Here is a 23029-nt window from a genome sequence, read left to right on the forward strand (position 1 = left end):
ACCTGGCCGAGGAACACGAACGAACTTGACAATAAAAACACCTGTGATCGGACTCCTATCAGATGTCAATCTTATTCTAATCTAATACAAGTTAAAAGTGAAGTAAAATGTTTGTCTGTAAAAGTTAGTATATTCTCTAGCTTTTCAGATGAATGAAAACATTTTATAATACATATTAAATATGTCGTTGAATCTTAATAAAATATATTTTCCACGATGTTTTGTTTATTTGGCGGATTTTAAATAATAATATCGTATTGTTTTTCATACTGTTTTACGCTTACACAATATTGAAATACTGTAGCCCGGATTAAAAAGTAATTATTTAAAAAAAATGTTTGAATTTTTTTAATAATAAAAAATATATATTTTATTTTTTTTCCCATAGTGGTCTCCTATACACACTGTGACTGTTGTAGGGGGTCATGACGTCTATAGAAAGAAGGAACAAAACCTAAATAATATAAAATTAACGTCATTATGCCATGACCTTTTATTACATAGCTTAATAAGCTACAGATTTTTAAATATAAAGTAAAATAATATTTTATTTTCTAAACATTTCATCAATTTAATTCAAAACTCTTTCAAGAAAAGATAAATAAAACAAAAGTAAAACAGGCTATAGTTGCTCTATGTTGAACTAAATTATAATGATGAGTACAAAATACAATTGTTGGTTAGCTATCAGAGACTGATAAAATAACTAATATAAAAGTTAACCCACTTGCATCATTTGTTTTTCTTAAATAGTTGGTATTTCTGAAAGAACACAATGGTATTCTTCTTTAACATAATTCATTTATTTAATTTTTCTCCTCCGGCCAAATATTATTCATTACTTTTCAACAACCCTTTTTAAATCAAAAATACTTATATTAATACTATATATAATAATAAGTAATAATATTATTATAATAATGATATACTAATATACATGTTTTTATATTTTATGTATATATATATATATATATATTTTATGTATGTATATATATATATACAGTATGTAAATATAGTTTTAGTTACTTTTATATGTATTAGCTATAGCAAAATGAACAATTCCACAAAACCAAATATTGTAAATGAACAAATATTATGGGGAAAATATTAGTATGTACACATATGTATGCCTCAATTTCCAACATATATATATAAAAAAATACAGTATATAAAATTCCTCATCATAAAAATAAAATAAAAAAATATATTTTTTAACAGTCAAGCATTATAATGAAAATTTAAAAAAAATAAATTCATTGTGCAAGCTTCATTCAGTACACAAAAGGTAATTACCACAAACAAAGTCGTTCTCACATTGTTTACAAAAGTGATGAATACACAGAAGTTAGGATTTATGATTTATGTATATTAAATATTTAACAAATGTAAGTATAAGAGCAAGTAACTAGAGTGAGCAAGTAATAGATGATATTAGGTATTTTGTCTTTAGTGCCATAAATCATGTTCAACACGTGTGCGTGTTACATATCAACAATGAACTCATCACATGCCCTCATTGAAACAAGACACAGATATTCGACTCTCTCTATTTCCCATTGAGATAATCTCTCCTCCTTGTATGGTCAGAACGTCCGGTGCGCTCGCCAGGCTTGAACAGAGAGGGGTCTGCTTTTGTTGTAGTTCAAGAGTAAAATTGGGCCGAGCCCTACTGACTCATCTTCCACCAATGGCTCAAGTCGGCTGGTTCTGGTAGCCGTGGTAACTCGGAGAAATAGGAAGTTGCGATGATGTCACCGTATGTTGTGAGTTCTTCCTCCAATGTGAATCAGAGCTGTGTGTTTGGGAAAGATTAAAGCTGGTTTGGCACATGTGTGTGTGTAGGTGTGTGTGTGTGTGCGTGCAGTGTAGCGCACAGTGAAGAGTACGAACTACATTTGCCAGGAAGTCTTTAGTTGGTGCCCTGGAGCGAATTACATTGAGGATTAGAAGCAACTCTGTGGTTGTACCAGCCATTACATCTGGCATACTTACACCAGCGTGGCTTCAACGGCCAGACGAGGAGCTCGAGAGAGTTGCATGCTCAGAGCTTGATGTCACCTCGTTTGTAAGAAAATAATACAGGCATTTCAGGGCAGAGGTCCAACCGGCGCGTGACCAGAACTTCTCTGTATTCATCGCAGTCAAACCGCATATTCAAATACCTCTATGCAACAATGCACAAGCACTGAGGCCGCAGTCATCATCAGAACTACGATGCCGTGGCATCGACCCTCCTTCAACTCCTGCCACTGTAGCATAGATGTTTCCCCTGCTGCTCTCGCCACACATGCTTCCACTTTTCATTGGAGCAAGGGTATAGCACACTGCGTCAATGTCCTGAGCCTACTTGTGTCAATGTCTGTGTCTAATGAGTGTGTTTATGCTGTGCGACTGTGGAAGATAGAGCACCTGACGGAGCCGGTGATGTCACCGACTCTGATTCTGCATGTGTGAGTTTGTGAGTAATGGTGATGTCATTTGTTTGTCCTTCTGGCTTTAATTTTGCAGTCGCTAATCGCTTCATTTCATATTTATGTTTGGGTTTTTGAGTCAGAAAAACATCTACTTTTTTGCGCCGTCCAGGTGTGTTTGCCCGAAGTCGCCGCCCAGTTTATAACGGGGCTATTTTTAATGCTCCGTTAACAGGTTCAACACAGAACAGACGGTCCTGGTTAATTTGACACCGGTGACCTCAGACATTCTCCTTTCTCTTGGATCCACACACGTGACGGTGAAGCCAGCTTGAAGTTATCCTGACATGTAGACAAGGTTTAGGCTCAGTGGTGAAAAACAAAGAGACGTTTAGGAATAGAACAGTTGTCAAATTCAAATGTCAAACAAGGTTAAACATGGTCAGTTTTGGAATGTTTTAAACATTTATTCTGTTTTTATTAGCCCTCAATTTAACTTTAAAACTATCTACAGTCTTTTGATTTTTAGATGTTGCAATTGTTGATAATTACATGGTATAAACCTGTGAATTATTTTTACTAATAGACTATGGTAGTTTAATTACCTTTGTTTAAGTTGTTAGTTTGCTGCACCTTCTTAGCAATATGATCAAAACTATTTAAATTCTATGATTCAATGTGATACACTTTATTCAAAAGCCATTTAACGTTGAACAGAAATTGGGTCCCTGGCTTTGCCCGGGCTCATAAAAACCATTGCAGTTGATTCTTGTTGTCATGAATTCTAGACAACATTACACATATTTTCTCTGAAAAAAAACATCAGGGAATTACGGTTGACATTCTGAGCCTTGTGATGGTTTGCCATAAGACGGCCATAAACCAACCCAGGACAAAGTTGACACTTAAAATTAAAAAAACAATATATTTTTTAACATTCAAGCAGTATCATGAATATTTAAAAAAAAAAATCATTGTGCAAGCTTCATTCAGTTCACAAAAGGAAATTACCACAAACAAAGTCGTTCTTACATTGTTTACAAAAGTGATGAATACACAGAAGTTAGGATTTATGTATATTAAATATTTAACAAGTGTAAGTATAAGAGCAAGTAACTAGAGTGAGCAAGTGATAGATGATATAGGTATTTTGTCTTTAGTCCGACTAATCATGTTGATTCTTGTTGTCCTGAATTCTGGACAACATTATACATATTTTCTTTGAAAAAAAAAACATCAGGGAATTACGGTTGACATTCTGAACCTTGTGATGGTTTGCCATAAGTAAGTAAGTAAGTAAGTAATTTTTATTTGTATAGCGCTTTTCTAGACCAGGGTCACAAAGCTCTTAAACAATCAGAACAATATTCAAAAAAGTATATACTTTAAAGATCAAGATAAAACTGATCTGATGATAGGACATACCTCTGCCAGTTCACTTCACATGATTGAAGATTTTGTTTTATAAACAAACAAAAACAAACATTTTTTATTAACAGGATTTGATTCCTTTATTTAACCACAGAAATCCAATAAAAATGACCAATAATCTTGAAAAAAAAAGATCGGCAGATGGTGATTCGTTTGGAATTTTTATTTTATTTTATTTCATTTTCTATTTATTATACTAGACCTAAACGTTTCCAAATATAATGATAGTTAAGAAATGATGTAGTAGAGTTCTCAAAGATTTGCATCTGCAGGTGTTTGGTTCTCAAGTTGTACCACAGATAAAAATTCAAAGTTTTGAGGGATGGGCAAGTGATACAAAATATTAAGATAATTTGCAAACAAATTGTCAATGGCAATTTTATAAGACGGCCATAAACCAACCCAGGACAAAGTTGAAACGTATCTTACTGAGAATAAACGATTTTAAAGTCTTAGTTGCTGAAAGAAAAATGCAGCTTGATTTTAATTACAATACTTCAATGAAACATATTTTGAATTAGGTAAGTATTCATTGGTTTTATAAAATATACCTGCATTATGTATTTGTCTGTGATTTCTTAATATACCAGAATAGGTGTCTTGAGCCGCAGGTAAGCGGGTCGTGACGTAGGGACCAGCAGCCAGCCCTCCCCCCACCGTGTCTCGCTCTCCTCCCAGCTGCGTCCGCCGCTGTCCTGTCTGGCAGCCCCGGTGTCTGCTCCGAGCTCTGCCCCTGCTTCCAAACCCCCTGGACCCCCGAAGCCTTCGCCTTTTTCCCTTCGCTCACCGCCCCCTTCCAGGAACCCTCCACCACCGGTGTATGCACCACCGCCGGAAACATGACGGGCATCGCCGCCGCTTCCTTCTTCTCCAACTCCTGCAGGTTCGGGGGCTGCGGGCTCCAGTTCGAGTCGCTGGCCGAGCTCATCGTCCACATCGAGGACAATCACATCGGTGAGTCGCGCAGGCTAGGTGGCTAACGGTTAGCTAGCCGCCTAGCTTGTTAGCAAATAGGATCGCATTCCGCTATTCCTGCAGCTCGCCCTCTCCGCCCGGGCTCGTCGGATATGTAGCGTCTCCCCGCGACTTCTGACCCGTGTTTCTCCGAGACGAGTCATGAAGTCTGCGATACGACGTTTTATGGAATGTCGCCCCCATTTTTTTCTCCACAAGTTACCTATTTGCAGCGAGTCCGAGAGGCCGCGTAGGTGTTACTAGCATCCCGAGCAGACAGCGGTTCCTGAGCTAACACTGTTTACTTCCAGGGCCTGATGTGGCTCCGTCTGGCATCTCTGCCTCAGACCCCAAAAAAGCTGACGTTTTTCACACCCCGGGCACTGGAAGCAACGTTTTTTCCATTGAGCCCCAATAAGGAGGGGTGTCACTCACATTACCATTTGACACTTTCACGCGTTTGCTTCGCTGCAGATTCATCCACAAGCGTCAACTTGTTGCGCCTTTTACTTTATTTATTAAAATAGATATTTTTGCCAGGAATAAAAGGACACCAAGATGTCAAGGTACTCGTTTTGTGCAGACAATTTGACTCTAAAACCCTCTAGAATCCCCTCCTCATGCAATAACAAGCATGAGTTATTCACGTGTAATAGGCGGTCATGACGTCAGTCCAGCAGCATCATCCTCTGGAGACAATGTGATGAGAATGATGAGCGGGTTCTTAATTGAGTTGGTTGCCATGGCAACTGTCTGTAGCGAGGTAGTGGGGGCGGGGGTCAGTACACGGGTTTATTTATTGCACACCTGCCATCATAGCAACACGAGCTGCTCCCGTGATGTCACACGTGATGCGGTTCTCTGTTGCTATGATGCAACTGGTCAACCTTTGTCTGCTTGAAATAGCACTATTTTTGCAACATTGTTTGCAGCAGAACGCAAATATACACATGCATTACATACTTCTTCACTGTTTTCAACCATTTTTGTAATTTATTACTGTATTTTCTGTACATATTGAACTCATGTTAATTCTAAATTAGTTGGTTCAATATCTGCAAATGCAGTAGTTGTTGCTTTCCTACTTATAATGATTTGATGACAGTTAGAAAGGTAAAAATAATAGTTGGATTATAACCAGTTGAAAAATATACATTGGAAATATTTAAAGTTGATTTTTAGAGCTGCCATGGAAGCGTTCATTGGTCTGTCTTTCAAAAAAAAAACCTAACTAACCCTAACCCTAACTCTTAAATGTTTGAATGTATTTAGAAGTTTAATGCTGCTGTTTAGGTCACAAGAGTTCTTGGTTTGATTTGATTGTATGCTGTGTTTTTATAAACAAATGTTGGATGAGCTCCTCGGCTGAGGTATGCGCTGTCAAAGTGCTTGTCTAATTTGGTTGTGTTTTTATGATTTTATGCATAGTAAGTATAGTATAGTGAGTGTATAAAGACATGTGTAAAGTCCAGTGATGGGCTAATGAAGCTTCACGAAACAGTGTACTCAGTGGGCGGCGCCCTCAGTTTAAGAATGTTTTTTTTAATGGTTTCAATAGAATAGCTTTTAAAATAATTGATTGCAGAGCAGGGACCGCCATCTAGTGGGTTCTAAAAATAAATACACTACTTCAAGATGCTTCATCACCTCCCTAGTAACATCCAAAATTTTCAATATAAAATGACATAAAATGTTGAATATATGCAGGAAATGCCATACCATAAACACAATAAATAATGTCTTTAAATCTAAGTATGTTATAAAATACAAGAAAAAGAAAGAAAGAAAGACATCAAACTTCTACAATGGCATCAACCCATGACAAAATTGCACCAGAAATTTGACAATTCATTCATTTTTTTAATTTGCTGATACAGAAACAGAAACAAAATGATTTTGTTTATATAAATAAAAAAAAATGCATCCAAATGATTAGTATTTAATAATATGTGTGCGTGTGATAAATTGAGTAATACACGTTTTATTTCTTGAATAGCAGTTTAACAAGATAAATAAATGAACGCACATGTGTTGTCCAAACAAGAAGCACATACTGAACCATTTTTCTTCCTCGTTCTCTCCGACTCCCCTAATCACGCTCACATTGATATATGACCCATCTGGCTCTTTGACCTTTGACCCTCACCCCCAGCCGAGGAGAAAGACAGTTAACCAGGAAAATTACTTTGAGTAATGAAAAGACCCTCAGTGGGCCCCATGTAGCTGCATCATCCTCATCATCATCATCATCCTCATCAGCAGCACCTCTTGCAAGCGACTCCTCTCATCCGTAGTATTTATAAATCTTCAAGAGTGCACGTGTGGTTGCTGTGAAGGGTTGAGGCGAGTAAAAGTGTGTTTGTGGTGATCTCCGGCTTTCACTTCTCCTATTTTTCGCTGTGGTTCTCCGAGGTCACGTGATGGAGATAAAGAAAGAAGTGTCTGCAGTTCATCAAGATAGCCGTGCTTCCTGTTGTCTGTGGAATGAATCAAATGGAAGCTTATAAATCAGGAGCCTGTGTCTGTCATGACAACACTGCTCTCTTGTGGCGCAGTGAAGCCTGTGACACGTCTCAGGCCTGTAGTATAACCTCTCTGATACAACAAAGGTGCCAGCAAACAGAAGTAGACGCCCGATGAATCTGTCATTAAAAAGTGGTTTAATTTTTGCGGTGATCTCATACATGCCAAACGAGATAAAAAAAAAAAAAAGAAAAAGAAAAGCCCACTGCTGAGATCACAGCTGGCTGTGAGAGGAAGTGGGTTAGATGAGCCGTGTTTACTGTGGCGTTTGGTTGATGCCGCCTTTGTGCGCTGGCTTGAGGTAAGCCTTAAGGAATGTAGTGATCTCAGTGGATCAGACCTGCTGTTGTGTTCTCACCTGCACAAGCACATACCTGCCTGCTCCCCTGAACAAAGAGCACAGATTATAGGAGGAAGACGGATTAATGAAGGCATTCAAAGAGAGTTGAGGTTCATCTCAAACACTTTCATGTACGTTTGGTATCTGAATGGCAACTTGGATTTAATTTTACTGTCACAAAAACCTAGTTAGTAAGTAAAGTGGTCTATTCATAGTCAATTAAAGCATTTTTCTTGGACCTAAGAGTGCTGCTCAAAGAAGAGAATTTGGCTCTAAAATGAATGATAAATGTCATTCAAAGCAATGATGTCAACGTAATCACTCAATGGACCAAAACATAAGTCACGAAGAAATGTACCTTAACAGAAAGTATTACTCCGATTATGTTGTCTTTTTATTTTTGGAGGCGCGATTTATCCTAAATATTTTCATGCTTGTTATCTTCTCCTAAACAAATGTTTTTTCTTCGACATCAGTTGTACTGTTATTGGAAGTCTTTGTATAATTGTAAACATCCATAATATCTGTTCTTTATCTGAAACATATTTTTATAGGTCACACATTTCCTAAAAAAAATCCATTCCTTTTATTCCTTTTATTGTAAGCGTCTGCAACTCAAAAAGATAGGGATAAACAAACAAAAAATAATCAGATAAAATGAATAATAATAATAATAAATAAACATATATAGGTTACATATACAGTTTGCCAATTTCTACCAGTCAGTACAGAAGTTATACAGGAGAGATGGTGTCAAATAAAGTTCAATTTGAAGGTCAATTGCTACATGTTTCGGATTTCCCTGACAATGTTTATCTATCTCTCCAAATTAGGATAATCTGATTTATACCAGTTTCTGGTTATGTTTTTTTTTACATGCACCCAACATTATTTTCATGAGATACTCATCACATACATTAACACAATCACTTTCCCAGGTACATTGTTTTAGATTAGTTTAGTAGCCCTGAATAGTTCCAATTGTTTTATTTACTTTTTCCCAGAATACTGTTATATTTGTACATTCCTCTCTCTTTGTGCTTGATGGAGTTTACTGACTGCTCTAAGAAACATCTTAAGACGTTTCTATTTGTTCAGGCATTTCCTTGATTTTCTGGAACTCCTGTTGTGTTATCAGTTTTATCTTGATCTTTAAAGTATATACTTTATTGAATATTGTTTTGATTGTTTAAGCGCTTTGTGACCCAGGTCTGGAAAAGCGCTATACAAATAAAAATTACTTACTTACTTACTTACGTTGCCAAAAAAATGTAAGTATGATGAGCAACATCCAACATGTATCATCAGGTTTGTCGAATGTGCGTTTTATTTTTTAGAGTTATAGCACTTAGTTTTTGCATATATATTCCCATTCTTTGATTGGTATTTCCCTTCCCGTTTCCTAAAGGTAACACAATTAAAATGAATCTATATTTTGTGTCTATTGTATAAATGCTAAATACAACTTTCTTAAGTTGTTTCCATTCATTTCGTTTTTTATCCTTTTTGTGAATATTTCTTGCCCGTCAAATTAATTATGAGTGAATTTTGATATATATATTTTTTTAATGAAAGGTTAATAACTGTTAGCGATCACTGTGGCCCCTGCGTAAATGTAGTTGCCCATCCTTGATCTAGTTGCAGCAGCACAGACGGTTTGCTTGCATCATTGTACAGATGTGTTAAATATTACAGAACCGACAAGTGCGCTTGAAGAATGTGTCGGTGAAAGCAACATGAGAGTTACCGCCAGTATCTGCAAGCAAAACTGAAACGCTGATGCAACTCTGATAAAAGCTGCTGACACTTTGGAATGATGAGTATCTAACTCATTGAACATGGACTAGTCCAGTAAATGAACTTGGATAACCTTGACACACATTTCTAGTTGAGCTACAGGACTAGCTTTTCCAGTGCAGGAGCTCGACAAGTAGGTCTTTCTGCTCCCGCCGTCTCGCTGAAATAAAGGCGAGCAGGAACTGCACACTCGGCTGGTGTTGCCGTGGGAGACGCAGTCGTCATCTCTTGGCCGTTTCAGGGGTTGACACAGGAACGTGTGTTGGCGTGAGAGCAACATTTTCACCATACTTCCCAAATGACCTGTCAGGGTGTAGCGGAGCAATTAGTGGACTGGCATCTCCGAGTGGAAACTGTAGACGCTCTCTTTTCACTCACAGTCACACATCGTCGCCCGGCGGAAGTCGCAGGGCCCGAGCGCCCCACAACACTCTGGGAAGTGTAATTACAGAGACTTTCTGCAAGCGACCTCCCTTTTGCATGTCCTCCTCCTCTCCTCTTCTCACCCTTCATCCGGCTGCCTGCTGCTCACAAACGCGTTAAAATGCTCTCTGCGGCTTAATTAGAAGCCTGCAAAACAAGCCGTGCATTCTTGGTGGATTTTTAACACGTACACATGCATGAAGGAACACCTTTCACATGTGTATGAACGACGCATGTGCGCCGCTTGGTCAGCAGGGGGCGCCAATGCTCCTCTAAAGAGTGTTGGATTCTTACTACTACTTCGCTTACTTTTACTTGAAACTACCCAAACAATTCCTCTTCATATTGAACCGTTGTAGATGAATCCGTCGAATCTAATGGATCGGCGGTTCAACATGGAGACAATTAGGTCACAGCCAGGAGGTGTATTGAAAAAGCCTAAATGTTAGTATGTGTTCCCTGTGAACTGGCAGAAGGATCAGCAGTGTGAGAGCTTCCTGTCCTGCTAGGTGAGTGGAAGTCATAAAGCCAGGGACCATTTACTGCACTGTTTCTCTCTGCACCTTGCAAACACATGACAACTGTGTTGAGACGTAAACTTATCAAACACTCGTCTCTCGTCCCGGCTGCCGCTTCAGGGGCCGTACTTGTTCATGTATTCAGCCCCAGCGTTATGACCCGTCCATGAGTGGGTCGCTTTATTATCTAAGTGCACATTTGTTGCTGTGGGGATCAACTTAAGTGGGTAAACTTTATGGGGTCTGTGTGAGATTGCCAGTGTGACTGGAACCAGGTTTCTGAACAATTCGAGGTACTTTTGTTGGTGATGAGAGTTCTGTTTTTGCCTTTTCTGTTAAAACGTGTTCACTTCGAATCTTTTTGGCAAGTTATCTGAAGAAAGATTCTCATTTAAAAAACAGTTTTTATGTGTTTGTCAACATCTGTCTTGAATAGAATTGTAATGAAATATACGGGCAGAATGTGTGAACAATTCCTGGTTTAATTGCTGTTTTTTTTTAATGGCTCACTTTCTGTCTGACTGCCTTACATTCCGGTCAATAAGAATAAGAGGTGTGTATTGGTAAGATCCTGGTCACACAATACTTTACGTATCACGATACAGGGGCAAAGTTACGATATATTGCAACACTGTAGGAACAAGGATATATTTGTAGTATTGTAAAAGTACTTGACTCTGGCGTTTCAAAATTTACAGACCACATGACTCTTGACAAAGTTGTAACTTATTATCTTTTTCATTTGTTTTGAAACAAAAATATGTCAAAACATCAGCTTTAAAAACTAATGGAGTCGACTGTATCCTCTCGTCCTCAGTCATTGCTGGGATCTCGCTGGAATTTCATTGTTGCTGTTGAGGACCTAATAATTCCTGCCATGTAGAAGCCGGAAGAATAAAAAAGGAACAAAAAATCAGAAAAAGCTGTGGCTATTCTAATGTTAATTGTAAAGTAAAAAAGAAAAATATATATTATTATTAATTATTGAAATATAAATTATAATATAACTATGATAAAAATAAAATTTAATTGGAAGGCCAAAACACCAAAATCAATTAAAAAATAAATCGTTACAGTGTCGTTGAAAGAATATTGCGATATTGAAGTGTATCGATATTTTCTTACATTTCTAAGGACCCGTAATGACGGTAATATAACAGCCCAACAATCAAAACATGTGTAAAAACATGGATCAGTATGATAGTAGTCCCCAAAAGTAGGTTTTGTTTCATTATAGAAGAGCTATATAGAGTGTTAGTGATCAAGTACTGGCCACCTTCTTTAGAAAAATAAACTTAACAACTTAAAATGTACTTTATTATTATTATTATTATTTCCATAGTCTAATACATTCCCTAGAGAATCACACTGCTGTTGTCTGACCATGCATGTGTTGCACATTGAGCTCCGGTCTCCTGATCTGAGCAGCAGGTAGGATTATTAAGGCTCAGCAATAAAACACTGTCAAAGACCACCTCTGTGGACCACCTCTTGTGTGTGTTTTCAGTTTCAGCTGCTGTCCTAGTTTCTTCATAGACTTTTCTGCACATATGTGTGTTTCCTGACGTGTTCTCCTGCGCGGTGGGAAGTCCTCAATCATTGCTAATTATGAGGTGTGAACGCTTGAAAACTCAAGAACTGAAAAAGGAAACAACACACACTTGAGATCAGAAGGTTTATTTTAATATTTTTTTTGTTGGGCCAGTTGATCAATTCATCTGATAGCTCTATGGATTTACAACATTAAATTCAGATAAGTGATTTTTGTCATTTGTAGTTAAAAAATAACAATTGCAATGACTCTTCCTGAGTCCCACACTAGGTGGCGCTCCAACTTCACGCTCTCGCTCCAGCTGTTTCATGGAATGGAAGGTGGGGCTTTGAAGTTCCCACTATTCTCCTCAGGCAGTGGAAGTACCGAGAAGGCTTGTGTGTGTTTGTGTGCTGATGCAACACACTGTGTACATTCATCCAATCGCCGCCGTCACATCGGGCGACAATCGAACATCATCGGCGTAGAAGAGACACTAATAATGTGCCATTTATGAAAGTATTCCAGAAGTATGTGTCGTAACAGAGAGAGCAGTGTGTGGATCCTACAGTCGTCCATCATGTTGATAAGTGTGAGTCTGCGGTTTGGCTGTAGAATAGTTGTATTTGGTACTTTACACTGGGTGTATTGACTTCTAAATATGCTTCTATTCTCTTGTCTTTCCTTCTCCAGACACAGACCCCAGAGTCCTGGAGAAGCAGGAGCAGCAGCAGCCCACCTACCTGGCCCTCAGCTACATCAACAGGTAGAGTGTTGGTCCGGCTGTAGAGGGCACCCTCGCTCCACCGCTCAGGAGCTTTGCTTTCATGTGGTTTGGGGTGAACAGAGATGGGATGACTTATGGTTTCTCCCTGACAAAGCACTGACTCATTTGCAGGCTTAAAAACCACACAATCATCCGTGACTCCTCAGAGCTGCGCACAACAACGCCACTGGCCAGAAATTCCTGATTATGGGATGTGTGTATTCTTTTGACGGATCTGGTGAAACCAACGTGTCACTTCCTTCTCAGAAAGACCTCTATTAGCGACAACACAGAGCAATGAAATATAATAATCATAATCATAATAATTATAAGATTTCTTTGCTAACTTTTATATTGCTTCTATTATTTATTTAATAAAAATGTATGTTTAATGCCCATTATTTAGATATTAATATAAATAAAGACATTTTAATGAATTGATGTATTCATGACTGATTTAACCTAAAAAAAACACCTAATAAATTATGTGAATAATTCAATGTAAAAATGTAATAAATTATAAAAATGATGCAGAAATTACCAAAAATAAATGAAGTATAGATATAATCATAATAATAATAAAAATAAACGCTGAAGTTATGATTTCTTTCTTTAATTGATTGAAAATAAATTAATTTTACTAAAATGTTCTAATTAAATTGTCATTAGTTGCAGGTCAGGACCAGTGTTTTATTCTAAGAATTTGCTGTGTTTACGAAATTACAAGTTCATTTTTACACATTCACATTTGACTGAGTTTCAGCTTTTTGTTAATACACAGAATACATTTTCTGTGGCACTAAAGAACACTATGATAGTCCTAAAACACTAACTTGTTTTTATTACTTAAAAAAACATTAGGTGATGAGATATCTTGAACACTTCTAACTGGTTTGGGGCCACCTTGTATAATTTAGTTCAATAAAAACGTGACCAATGATTAAAAGAAAGTACTAGAGCCATTAGCGTAAATATCACACGTGTCTGATTCTTGATAGATTCTCACACACAAAGCGTTTGACAACATTCACTTCAATAAATATGATGATGAATTGAAGTCTTTGTTGATTTTCGGACGGTGACATAAATCTGTCTGCGGTGTCGGTCTGATTTAAGACCATGTTTCTTCTCCGGCCACAGATAGTAAAATCCATCAAACTGACACTTAAAATGAAACAGCTTTATGCAGAAGAGCTCGCCGTCTGCTGCTGGCACCGGCCTCGGCTGTGAGATAGCTGTTTGGTTAGCGGGGAGAATGGCATCCGTCACAGCATTTATCGATGACGCACGACCCTGGTCTGTGCCGGCAGGTTCATGACGGACGCGGCCCGGCGGGAGCAGGAGACCATGAAGAAGAAGGCCACGCCCAAGCTGTCCCTGTCCATCTCCGGCGGCGCGTCCAGGAATAGCACGGCCACGCCCCCTCGCCACACCAGCGGCAACTTGACGCCCCCCGTCACGCCCCCCATCACCCCCTCCTCGTCCTTCCGCAGCAGCACGCCCACAGGTACGACAGGTGTGTGTCGAGGGTTGAGCGCGTGAGAGGGGGAAATGGATGTGTGGAGTGAGAGACGAGTGTTGAGAGACGGTGATGCAAATGGGCTCCTCTACCCCCACTGGCTGTGGAAAGAAGAAGAGCAAATACTGTCCCCTCCACCTGGAGAGAATCGATCAAATGTAGACTGTAGAGTGATGCGAGCGTTGCAACACAAATGGAATGCGGCCCGGGTCGACAATCCGGTGTCGGCTCTAAACCGCTCGCCTATAAAAAAAATCCTGCTGGATATTTGGCTTCTCATGCCAATCATGAGGGGAAAAATCTGCCTTCCGCCGTGGAAAGGAGGTTCAACCACTGTCTGCCGCCCGTGTCGGGGTGTGTGCGTATGTGTGACTTGTTTGTGCGTAAGATTGTGTGACTCCTGCAGCGCACAGACCAGTCAACACTCTGCTAATTACATAGCAGCTGTCACGCTGTGTGTTCGCATGGGGCCGTGTGTTGCACAGCTCAGAAGCAGATGTCCAATTCCAGCCCAAATGGTTCCAAACGTAGTGTTAGGTCTGGCCCGGTACACGGCTGACACACACACACACACACACGCACACACACACTCTTTCAACATATGCCAGTGTACCATCCATTTCCTCATGCTGAGGCGCACCGTTTCCTGTGAGATGGTGGGGGGTCAGCGGGTCTTTATGTTAGGTGCGTGTGTGTGTTCTCGGTGAAGTGTGTGTGTGTGTGTGTGTGCACAGGCATGCGAGTGGAAAAATATTCTCCACTTAGCAAAGTACTTTCCAAGCTAAGCAACGGGGATCACTCCCACTTAATTATCTCTTTCTCGGTGCCAACCCCTGATTCTTGACTCCAAAGACAAACATGCACACACGCTTGTGTGAAGTTTGAGTGCTTTCAGAGACGTGACCTTTTAATCAGCTCCTGGAGGACTTGATTACAGGAATTCTCGTATTGCAATTTTTTTTTGGGCAGAATCCCCCAAATTTCCCACGGCTTTCATCTGTGTGTTCTTGAGGTGTTGCTGTCATTTACTGCTCATCACTTCGTTCAGTCGCTATTTGTAAATGGAGGCGTTTCACAGACATTGATAACGTTTCCACTGTCTTCAATATTTTTTTATGCTCTTGAATGATGTCACTGCATCAAGACACCTCGTCTTGATGCAGTGACATCATTTAAAAGTAGAATCAATTGTCCTCCATTGCGACCAACTCATAACTCAAACCATTTGGTTTTCCAAAAAAAAATATCTTTACAGATTAATTGTTGACAGTTTAATTATTGAGCTCCAGGTCAGGATTTAAAACACTTTCAATCATATTTTATTTCAGGCCCTGTAGATATGTGAAGTAGAAGGTAAGTTGTACAAAAAAACAGCCTTAATATTGTTATACAAACTGATATTATAATCAGAAAAAAAATGTCAAAAATTAAGCCACGCAAGTGATATTATTAAATGTTGTGAACCATAATGAAGTTGTGCTGCCCTGCGGTAACAGACAACTTGTCACTAAACAAATGATTAAGAATAAAGCTAGATTTAACAGTTAATAAACTTAATAAATATAAAATACAGTACAAACAAACCACTTTGAAAACACAAGGAAAAGAGCTTTTGAAGGAAACCAGAAGCAGAACCAGAAGGAAAACACACAAAACAAACAGCGGGAAAGTAAATCAAAAACGGACAGGAAATAAAAATCTTAATAAGTATGAGACATTCGCACAGGAAGTATAAAGAATAACTAAATGTAAGCTAGCTGTCAAGAGAGATACTTCCCCAGCAAAGCGACGAGGACGATCAGACACCACGGACTGGAACGAGCCTAGCTTAAGAAGCAGCAGCAGGGGCTCAGTGGTTCAGCTGGGTGTCATTAATCTGTTAGGGGCAAGAGAGGAAGAAGGGAAAAATAACAAAATAAAAGCACGACTATAATGGGAAATGACACAACAAGCTGTTCATCTAATAATTGATACGTACTACAAAAGATTATAAATACGAATTATGTACCTTTGATAATAAATAATAATCAAATTGATTATATCGACCAAAACAAATCATAATAATATTAATTGCTCTGATGTTTGTCATGTTGTTGCTTTACTTTGACTGGTTTAACTGTGTGACATTTAGTCCTGTTGAAGAACACCATCTTTTTCACTTGTGGGACACTTTAGCATTAGCATGTGGCTTTAGCATTCATGCCGCTACATTAGCACCAGCATTATTCATCCTTTTTCCAGCTTTTTCAGCAACACAACGGCACCTCTTGTTCTTGAATGTCTTTCTCTTGCTACTAGCAAAGAAAATTATTTAAAAGAAATAAATATATTATTTTAGAAATGCCATCTTTTATGGCTAAATCGGTGATAAATGACCTTTTCCCCACAACAATCAGCAAGTGAAGTCTTTCATGGTTGGATCAATGCAGCGTGGAGGCTGCGTTCTGAGCGCACTATTAATACAGACTCACTTATCATCTCAATCGAGTGAGCGCCGGCTGCGTGACGTTCTTTTGGTCTTGCTCCCGACTGCATTTCATCACATCACTGACTAGAATTTCCCTTCTCTGCGAACCCCCGCAGGCAGCGAGTATGACGAGGAGGAGGTAGACTACGAGGAGTCGGACAGCGATGAGTCGTGGACCACAGAAAGCGCCATCAGCTCCGAGTCCATCCTCAGCTCCATGTGCATGAACGGCGGCGAGGAGAAGCCATTCGCCTGCCCCGTCCCCGGCTGCAAGAAGAGATACAAGGTGAGGGCTGCAAACAGTGAGAGGGCCACAGAGCACGAGGTCCTGTGGTTTCTAATCGGGGCCACACTAGAGCTTTTGTCTTCGTCTCCTCACATGTCCTGTGAGTAGTTCAGTAAATGCGTCCTAAATGGCACGACCATTACGGGTTATAAATTCATCATTATGTATTTGTTTTGGTTTGCTTTCATTTCGAAGAGAAACAGACGCTCCATTCATTCATTTTTTCTTCAAATGAAGTGTTGAGGTCTTGCTCTTCATTTATTTATTCTTTTGTCTAATTTAGGAAGATATTTAAATATGGAACTTTTGATTTAACACTCATTTCTTATTTATTGCCTGTTTGTATTGACTTGACTACTATAATAAATACATATGCTTTGGTGGGGAGGGATACACATTTGTTTTCGGGGCCTTCGGGTCACCATGACCCTGAGATAACACAAGGGTTAAGACAATATAATAATTATTTTAATTGCTTGGTAGATCAGATCTGCTTTTGTCACCCCTTGTTTTTATATATATACACAGACACATTTTGGTTTAATAATAGAAAATGTCTTATAATATTTTTGAAATTAAAAACATGATGACTATATATTTTCTTATGACCAAATGGACAAGGATAGTAACTTTAAAAGATGTAAATGTTTTTTAGATATTAGATATCCATACAAATTATAAAATGCAATTCATAACTTGTTGATAATAGCACGTTAATTATTACTAATTGTACTTTGTTTCTATCATGTAAACCAATTTAATAATAATAAACAACCTTATTATGAATCAAAAAAAATTGAAATTACTTAAACCCATGATTGTTTTACAATTTTTTGTGTGTTATTATTAAATTTTACAAACCCTTTTTTGTATTTTAGATGAACACCTCAATCGAACATAGTTGATTCCTATTGTTTTTCTCATCAGGATATTTTTGTGTTAAAACAAGAAGGTTCTGTCTCGCCTGCAGTTAATACAAAACTATGCAGCGAGAATTCGGACCAGCTCTAGTAGAAGAACTCACATTTCTCCGATCATTAAAACTCTTCACTGGCTGCCAGTTTCTTTCAGGATCAATTTTAAAAATCTAGTTCTTACTTTCAGATCTATTCATGGTCAGACTCCTCCTTACATCAGTGATCTGATCCAGCCTTACAACCCAGCTCGGGCTCTGAGGTCTGTGGATCAGAATCTACTGATGGTTCCTCGCACACGGTTCAGGACCAGAGGAGAGAAATCCTTCCAGGCTGTTGCTCCTAAGCTTTGGAACGATCTTCTTCTCCCTCTGTGTTTGATGGATCTACTGACTCCTTCAAGAAACATCTTAAGATCTTCTTATTTGTGCAGACTTTTTCCTGATTTACTGGGACTCCTGTGTTTGTCTTATGTTTCTTGGTCTTTTTAGAGTTTTTAACTTTTTAGGTATTTTTAACTGTGACGTTTGATTTTTAAGTGCTTTGTGACCCTGGTCTAGAAATGCACTTTACAAATAACTATAACTTACTTACTTACTATGATATATTAAATAAAGCTGTTAATTATAATTGTAATAATACATTTCATTAACCAGAAATGAAGAGATTAAATTAATGAATCCTGAAGGTCCTGCTTGTGTCGGGTGGTTGAATGCTGCAGGTTGTGACATGTGGCAATAGAAAAAAGAATTCAATGTTGATTTAAAGAAGAGGCCCTTCATTGTGCTGTAACACGCTAATAAGTGTTGGCACGTCTGAAGGTTCTTCGAGTACTTTTGTAGCTTGTTGATGATATTGACGCCGACACGTCTGCTGTTACATACAAACTCTTGTTGCCACATATTTGATTGACAGAGTCGTTTATCAGTTTATTAGTCCAGGCTAGCTGTTAGCCGCTAGCATTAGAACTCTGGCAACATGCAGGCATTGTGGTTTAGGGCTGCTGCCAAACTTTAAAGAGCACCTCATGTGAAAACCCAACTCTCCTGACTTATTCACATGTTCTAAATGTTGAAGTCGTCCTCTTCAAAATGCAGTAGCTCATTCCTCATGACGTTGCTCTGTTTTGAAGTTATTACTTAATAAAGTTCTCTCCCGTCTGAAATCTGGCCAAACGAGATAAAGGTTTAAATTATACATTCTGGCGTCACTCTGGTCAAAAGTCCTCTTCTATAAGCCCTAAATCAGTTAAGTACGTACATGTTAATCGTAAAACAAAATAAATACTAATGTAAACATGGTAAGAGTTACTTCTGCCTTTAGGTGTTTTTGTAATGTGTACATTAAGCAGCAAAACCTTACTTTTATTATTTGTTTTTAAAGTACCAAACGGGAGTTTTAGGGGTGAGTTTGAAATTGACATGAGTCCTTGAATGCAAGTCGTGTTTTTGTGACCAATCAGAGCAGAGTCTGAGTCAGGGACGAGACTTCTCCTCAGCCAACACAGCGCATTTTAAGTGGGCGGGGTTTAAACGTATTTTCTGATGTAAATATCTTTATTAAGTGTGAGTTTTGTGCAAAAATAAACATACTGATGAGTATAATAGAGTATAATAAAACAATTGAAGAGACACTTAAATCAGCACATTAGGTGCCCTTTAAGGTTCAATTCTATCTGGAATCAGCAACTCTGGTTTCCTCCCACATTTCATAAACATATAATTGTTGACTTTTAAGGTCCCTTTAGTGGGCACGTTTAATGTAAATAAAATGTTGCTATGTTAGCATCTTTTTTTAGCTACTTTAGCATCATACAAACGACTAAAGATTATGAAATGAAAATGATGAAAATAAAAGGCAACTTAAAAGATTGTGGCGACAAATAAAACAAACGTGAAACGTGAGTCCTCCTACTAGAGCAATTGACTTAACAATCATGTTATTTTTAACGGCCAACTGCGGTGTGTTCAATAGTGTAGGACATATTTTTACTGATTAAAAATCATTTAAAAACGGCATTTTTGAGTCTACAAGATAGGAATAAGTTACATTTTTTCTTTTTTAAAAAGTTCTCATAATGTGGGTTTGAAATTAAAAAAAAAGATGCAACCACCAGTCTTGACTTCTGCTCCTAGCCCCCCCCAAAAATTTCTGTGTGAAACATTTGTCAACATTGTGTAATTTCCTGGTCATCAGCCGCCTGACACTGTGTGTGATGATTTTAATTTGTGTTTTTTCTTCTCCGTAGAATGTGAACGGTATCAAATACCACGCCAAGAACGGCCACCGCACGCAGATCCGTGTGAGGAAGCCGTTCAAGTGCCGCTGTGGGAAGAGCTACAAGACCTCGCAAGGCCTGAGACACCACACCATCAACTTCCACCCGCCCGTCTCCACCGAAATCCTGCGCAAGATTCAAGGCTAGAGCCCCGAGTCACTCCTCTTCACACACTTAAGGATCAAGTGCATGCTTTATTTTTGTGTTACATCCTCTTTTTTTATACTCCTTATATCACTTGTATTTTTTTAAATCTTTGTAGGGATTCGTCGTTGTACATTTGCACACTCGTATATATGTCCGTTTATTATGGTTCTGTTCGCATAAGGGGCTAACTTTTAGCAAGAGTACGACGTTAAAACAACAACAACAAAAGACCAGAGGGAAGATATAGAGAAAGGAATTTAAGCTCCTCCCTCCCTCAGCCTTTTAATTTATACTTAAATAGCTCTATTGATATATGACCATAGAAAGAAGATGTATATAAAATATATGAGAAAAGTATTCATGAATAGTTACATTTATTTTGAAGCTTTATTTTATATATCCTTTTATTTTTTTTCCTCAGTGTTTTTGTTTTTGTATCGAAAAAGTGTTGCCATTCCTTACTTGTCACAGACGAGTCTGTGTTCGATTGGTTTGGTCTGGAAAAGAAGTTCAGATCGCTGGCTTTTCTTAATGCTTGGTAAAAATATATTTTTATCCTCAAAAGTGGGTCGAACCAGTCCAACACAGACTCTGTCGCCCCCAGTGGCCACTCTCAGCATTCTAGGGTGGAGGTTCTGTTGAGAAGTTGAGCAGGAAGAGGGCTCTCCGCACTGATCCACTCCCGATCCAGATCCGTGTTTTGTCCTGACGTGCCAGAGCTGACGCATCACATGTTTGTATTTTTCCGAGAGCTGTGCTTCTCCATGATTGTTGCCAAGAGCTCTCCACTGCCAAACATCCACCATACCATGTGCCTGACGGCGAGGAGGGTCCGTACCGACCGCTGCCTCGACATCGCCAAACTTGTGGCTTCATACGTTCGCCTACGAAACAAGTGTTTTTACATTGAATGTTTTTCATGCATGAAACTGAAAGAGATTATCGTCTACAGATGTTTTTCCCGTTTGTTAGGTGTAGACCAAAGTGTTCCAGTGACGTTCCAAGTGTCCAGTACTGTACGGAAGTGTCGTGTTTTCTGCTGTCTGTGCCCAGTTCATCCTTCATTGCCTTCATGGAGCCCCGAGCGGCTTCACCCTCGTGCCATTCATTCATGCATTCGTTCAATCGTCGTTCATTCAATCACTCATCGTTCATTCAATCATATCATTCCATGATGCACACGTTTGATGAATCCTCTGACTCGCACACATCCTCCTACCTACAGTCTCTTGTTGTTGCCCGCCCCACAAACCTCCACCATGTCCCGCCATCTTGATCAATACAAACACAACAAGCAGCCATTTAGTTTGCATTCAAAATACAACATGTCCATTTTTCCTTTTTTTTTTGTTGCCCCAGAATTCACTTTAACATCAATGATGTTACTCAACGTTAGTTATGGCCAAAGAGAGACCCCTAGATCACGTGTGTCAAACTCAAAAACACAAGGGGGCCAAACATGGTAAATGTAGTTTTAGTCGCAGGCAAACTAAAGTATTTTGTTTCTTGAAATATGGATTTATTGTCAAAGCAGAATCATAAACACTGTCTTGTTTACTATTTGAAGGCTAAGTTAGCATAGCTAGAACTACCTTGCCATTTCAATACATTTCCTTTTTTATTTCATTAGGTTAAAAAAATAATTGAAGTTAATAGAAAATTTCGGGCAAACTTTTTGTCTGGGCCACATAAAATTACTATGGGCCACATCTGGCCCCCCAGCCTTCAGTTTGACATAACATTTTTTTTTATTCCGTAGTGACATTTTAATGGATAGTTTAGTTCAAAATCAATCTTTTCAAGATATCACTTAATGATTTTGGTCTTTTTATGTCCTGCAACTGAGACACAAAATGACCAAAAATGTCATTTCTAAATTGTACCTTTTTAAATGATATAATCAGAGTTCTTAATTGAACGTTAAATTCCTCAAAGAAAAGTGCAACAAGTTGTATTCCATGCCTGTATGTAGTTGTAACTAATTTGGCATCAACGATAATTCCATGTTCGCTCTTATCTCGTCGTATTATCGTACATTCGAGTCAACAAGTCCAGCTTTTATCTGTGGAGGGACCAGTTGTTTAATTTCTCCTCCTACCCGCAAAAAATTATCCAACACGTCACGATTGTCGGTGCCTCAGAACCTTCAAAAGCACAAAGTAGTTTGAGCCCAGATAAGCAGGTCGGGATCAGGTTACCCGGGAGTAACCCCGGCTTTACTGTCTGAGTGCATGAGTTTCCCGGGCGAGGATCTGAGAAGAGACAGGCAGGAGACGGACGGAGACACAGCGTCTCCGACTCTCTGTCAAACACTCGTAAAGAAGCCATCCTTGTACGGATGGACACCAGCGTCGCCGTGGCAACAGCAGCAGACGGAGGAGGCAGTATTAGGGGATGGCCGTGTGCCGCGAGTCAACCATGTACAGTGAATGTATCGTACCGTGTCCGTTGTTCTTTAAATTATATTTTCATATGTAACGTGGAGACCAGTGTTTCCGTTTTTTTGTACGACAAGTTGTGAGCAGAGACGACGATGATGATGTCGCACTGAAGAGAAGCTCCTTCAATGTAAACATCTGATATAAGTGAATAAAAAAACTCTTTTGCTCCAAAACTTGAGTCTTTTTTTTATACTCTTAGCAACAGACATGAAGTTTTTAGCTAATTCTTACTTTTTTCTATAAATATTCAAATAATACAACTCAAAGACTATTTTCTGGAGTG

General features: G+C 38.8%; 1 protein-coding gene across 2 annotated transcripts; it reads left to right on the forward strand.

The window, feature by feature from the left end:
* The first annotated feature begins 4530 nt into the window (after window positions 1-4530).
* Window positions 4531-22914, forward strand: LOC148084506 (juxtaposed with another zinc finger protein 1). Of its 2 annotated transcripts, none has more exons than XM_087787581.1 (5): window positions 4531-4796; window positions 12622-12694; window positions 14005-14210; window positions 16797-16966; window positions 20129-22914. In XM_087787581.1, the coding sequence occupies exons 1-5, from the start codon at window positions 4682-4684 to the stop codon at window positions 20303-20305; spliced, it is 741 nt and encodes a 246-aa protein (XP_087643707.1). In that variant the 5' UTR covers window positions 4531-4681; the 3' UTR covers window positions 20306-22914. The 2 variants fall into 2 exon arrangements, with proteins under 2 accessions (XP_087643707.1, XP_087643708.1); XM_087787582.1 differs by having other exon boundaries at window positions 4536-4796; window positions 14005-14201.
* Window positions 22915-23029: the final 115 nt, after the last annotated feature.

This window comes from Callionymus lyra, chromosome 3 (assembly GCF_982586985.1).
Source record: "Callionymus lyra chromosome 3, fCalLyr1.hap1.1, whole genome shotgun sequence".
NCBI classification, from domain to species: domain Eukaryota; kingdom Metazoa; phylum Chordata; class Actinopteri; order Syngnathiformes; family Callionymidae; genus Callionymus; species Callionymus lyra.

What these genes read in the sequence shown, in the direction of transcription:
- LOC148084506 (XM_087787581.1), top strand. Translation starts at nt 4,682, where the DNA reads ATGACGGGCATCGCCGCCGCTTCCTTCTTCTCCAACTCCTGCAGGTTC. An exon ending in CATCGAGGACAATCACATCG is followed by an intron (nt 4,797 to 12,621) that starts GTGAGTCGCGCA and finishes TTCCTTCTCCAG; the next exon opens with ACACAGACCCCAGAGTCCTG. An exon ending in CACGCCCACAGGTACGACAG is followed by an intron (nt 14,211 to 16,796) that starts GTGTGTGTCGAG and finishes GAACCCCCGCAG; the next exon opens with GCAGCGAGTATGACGAGGAG.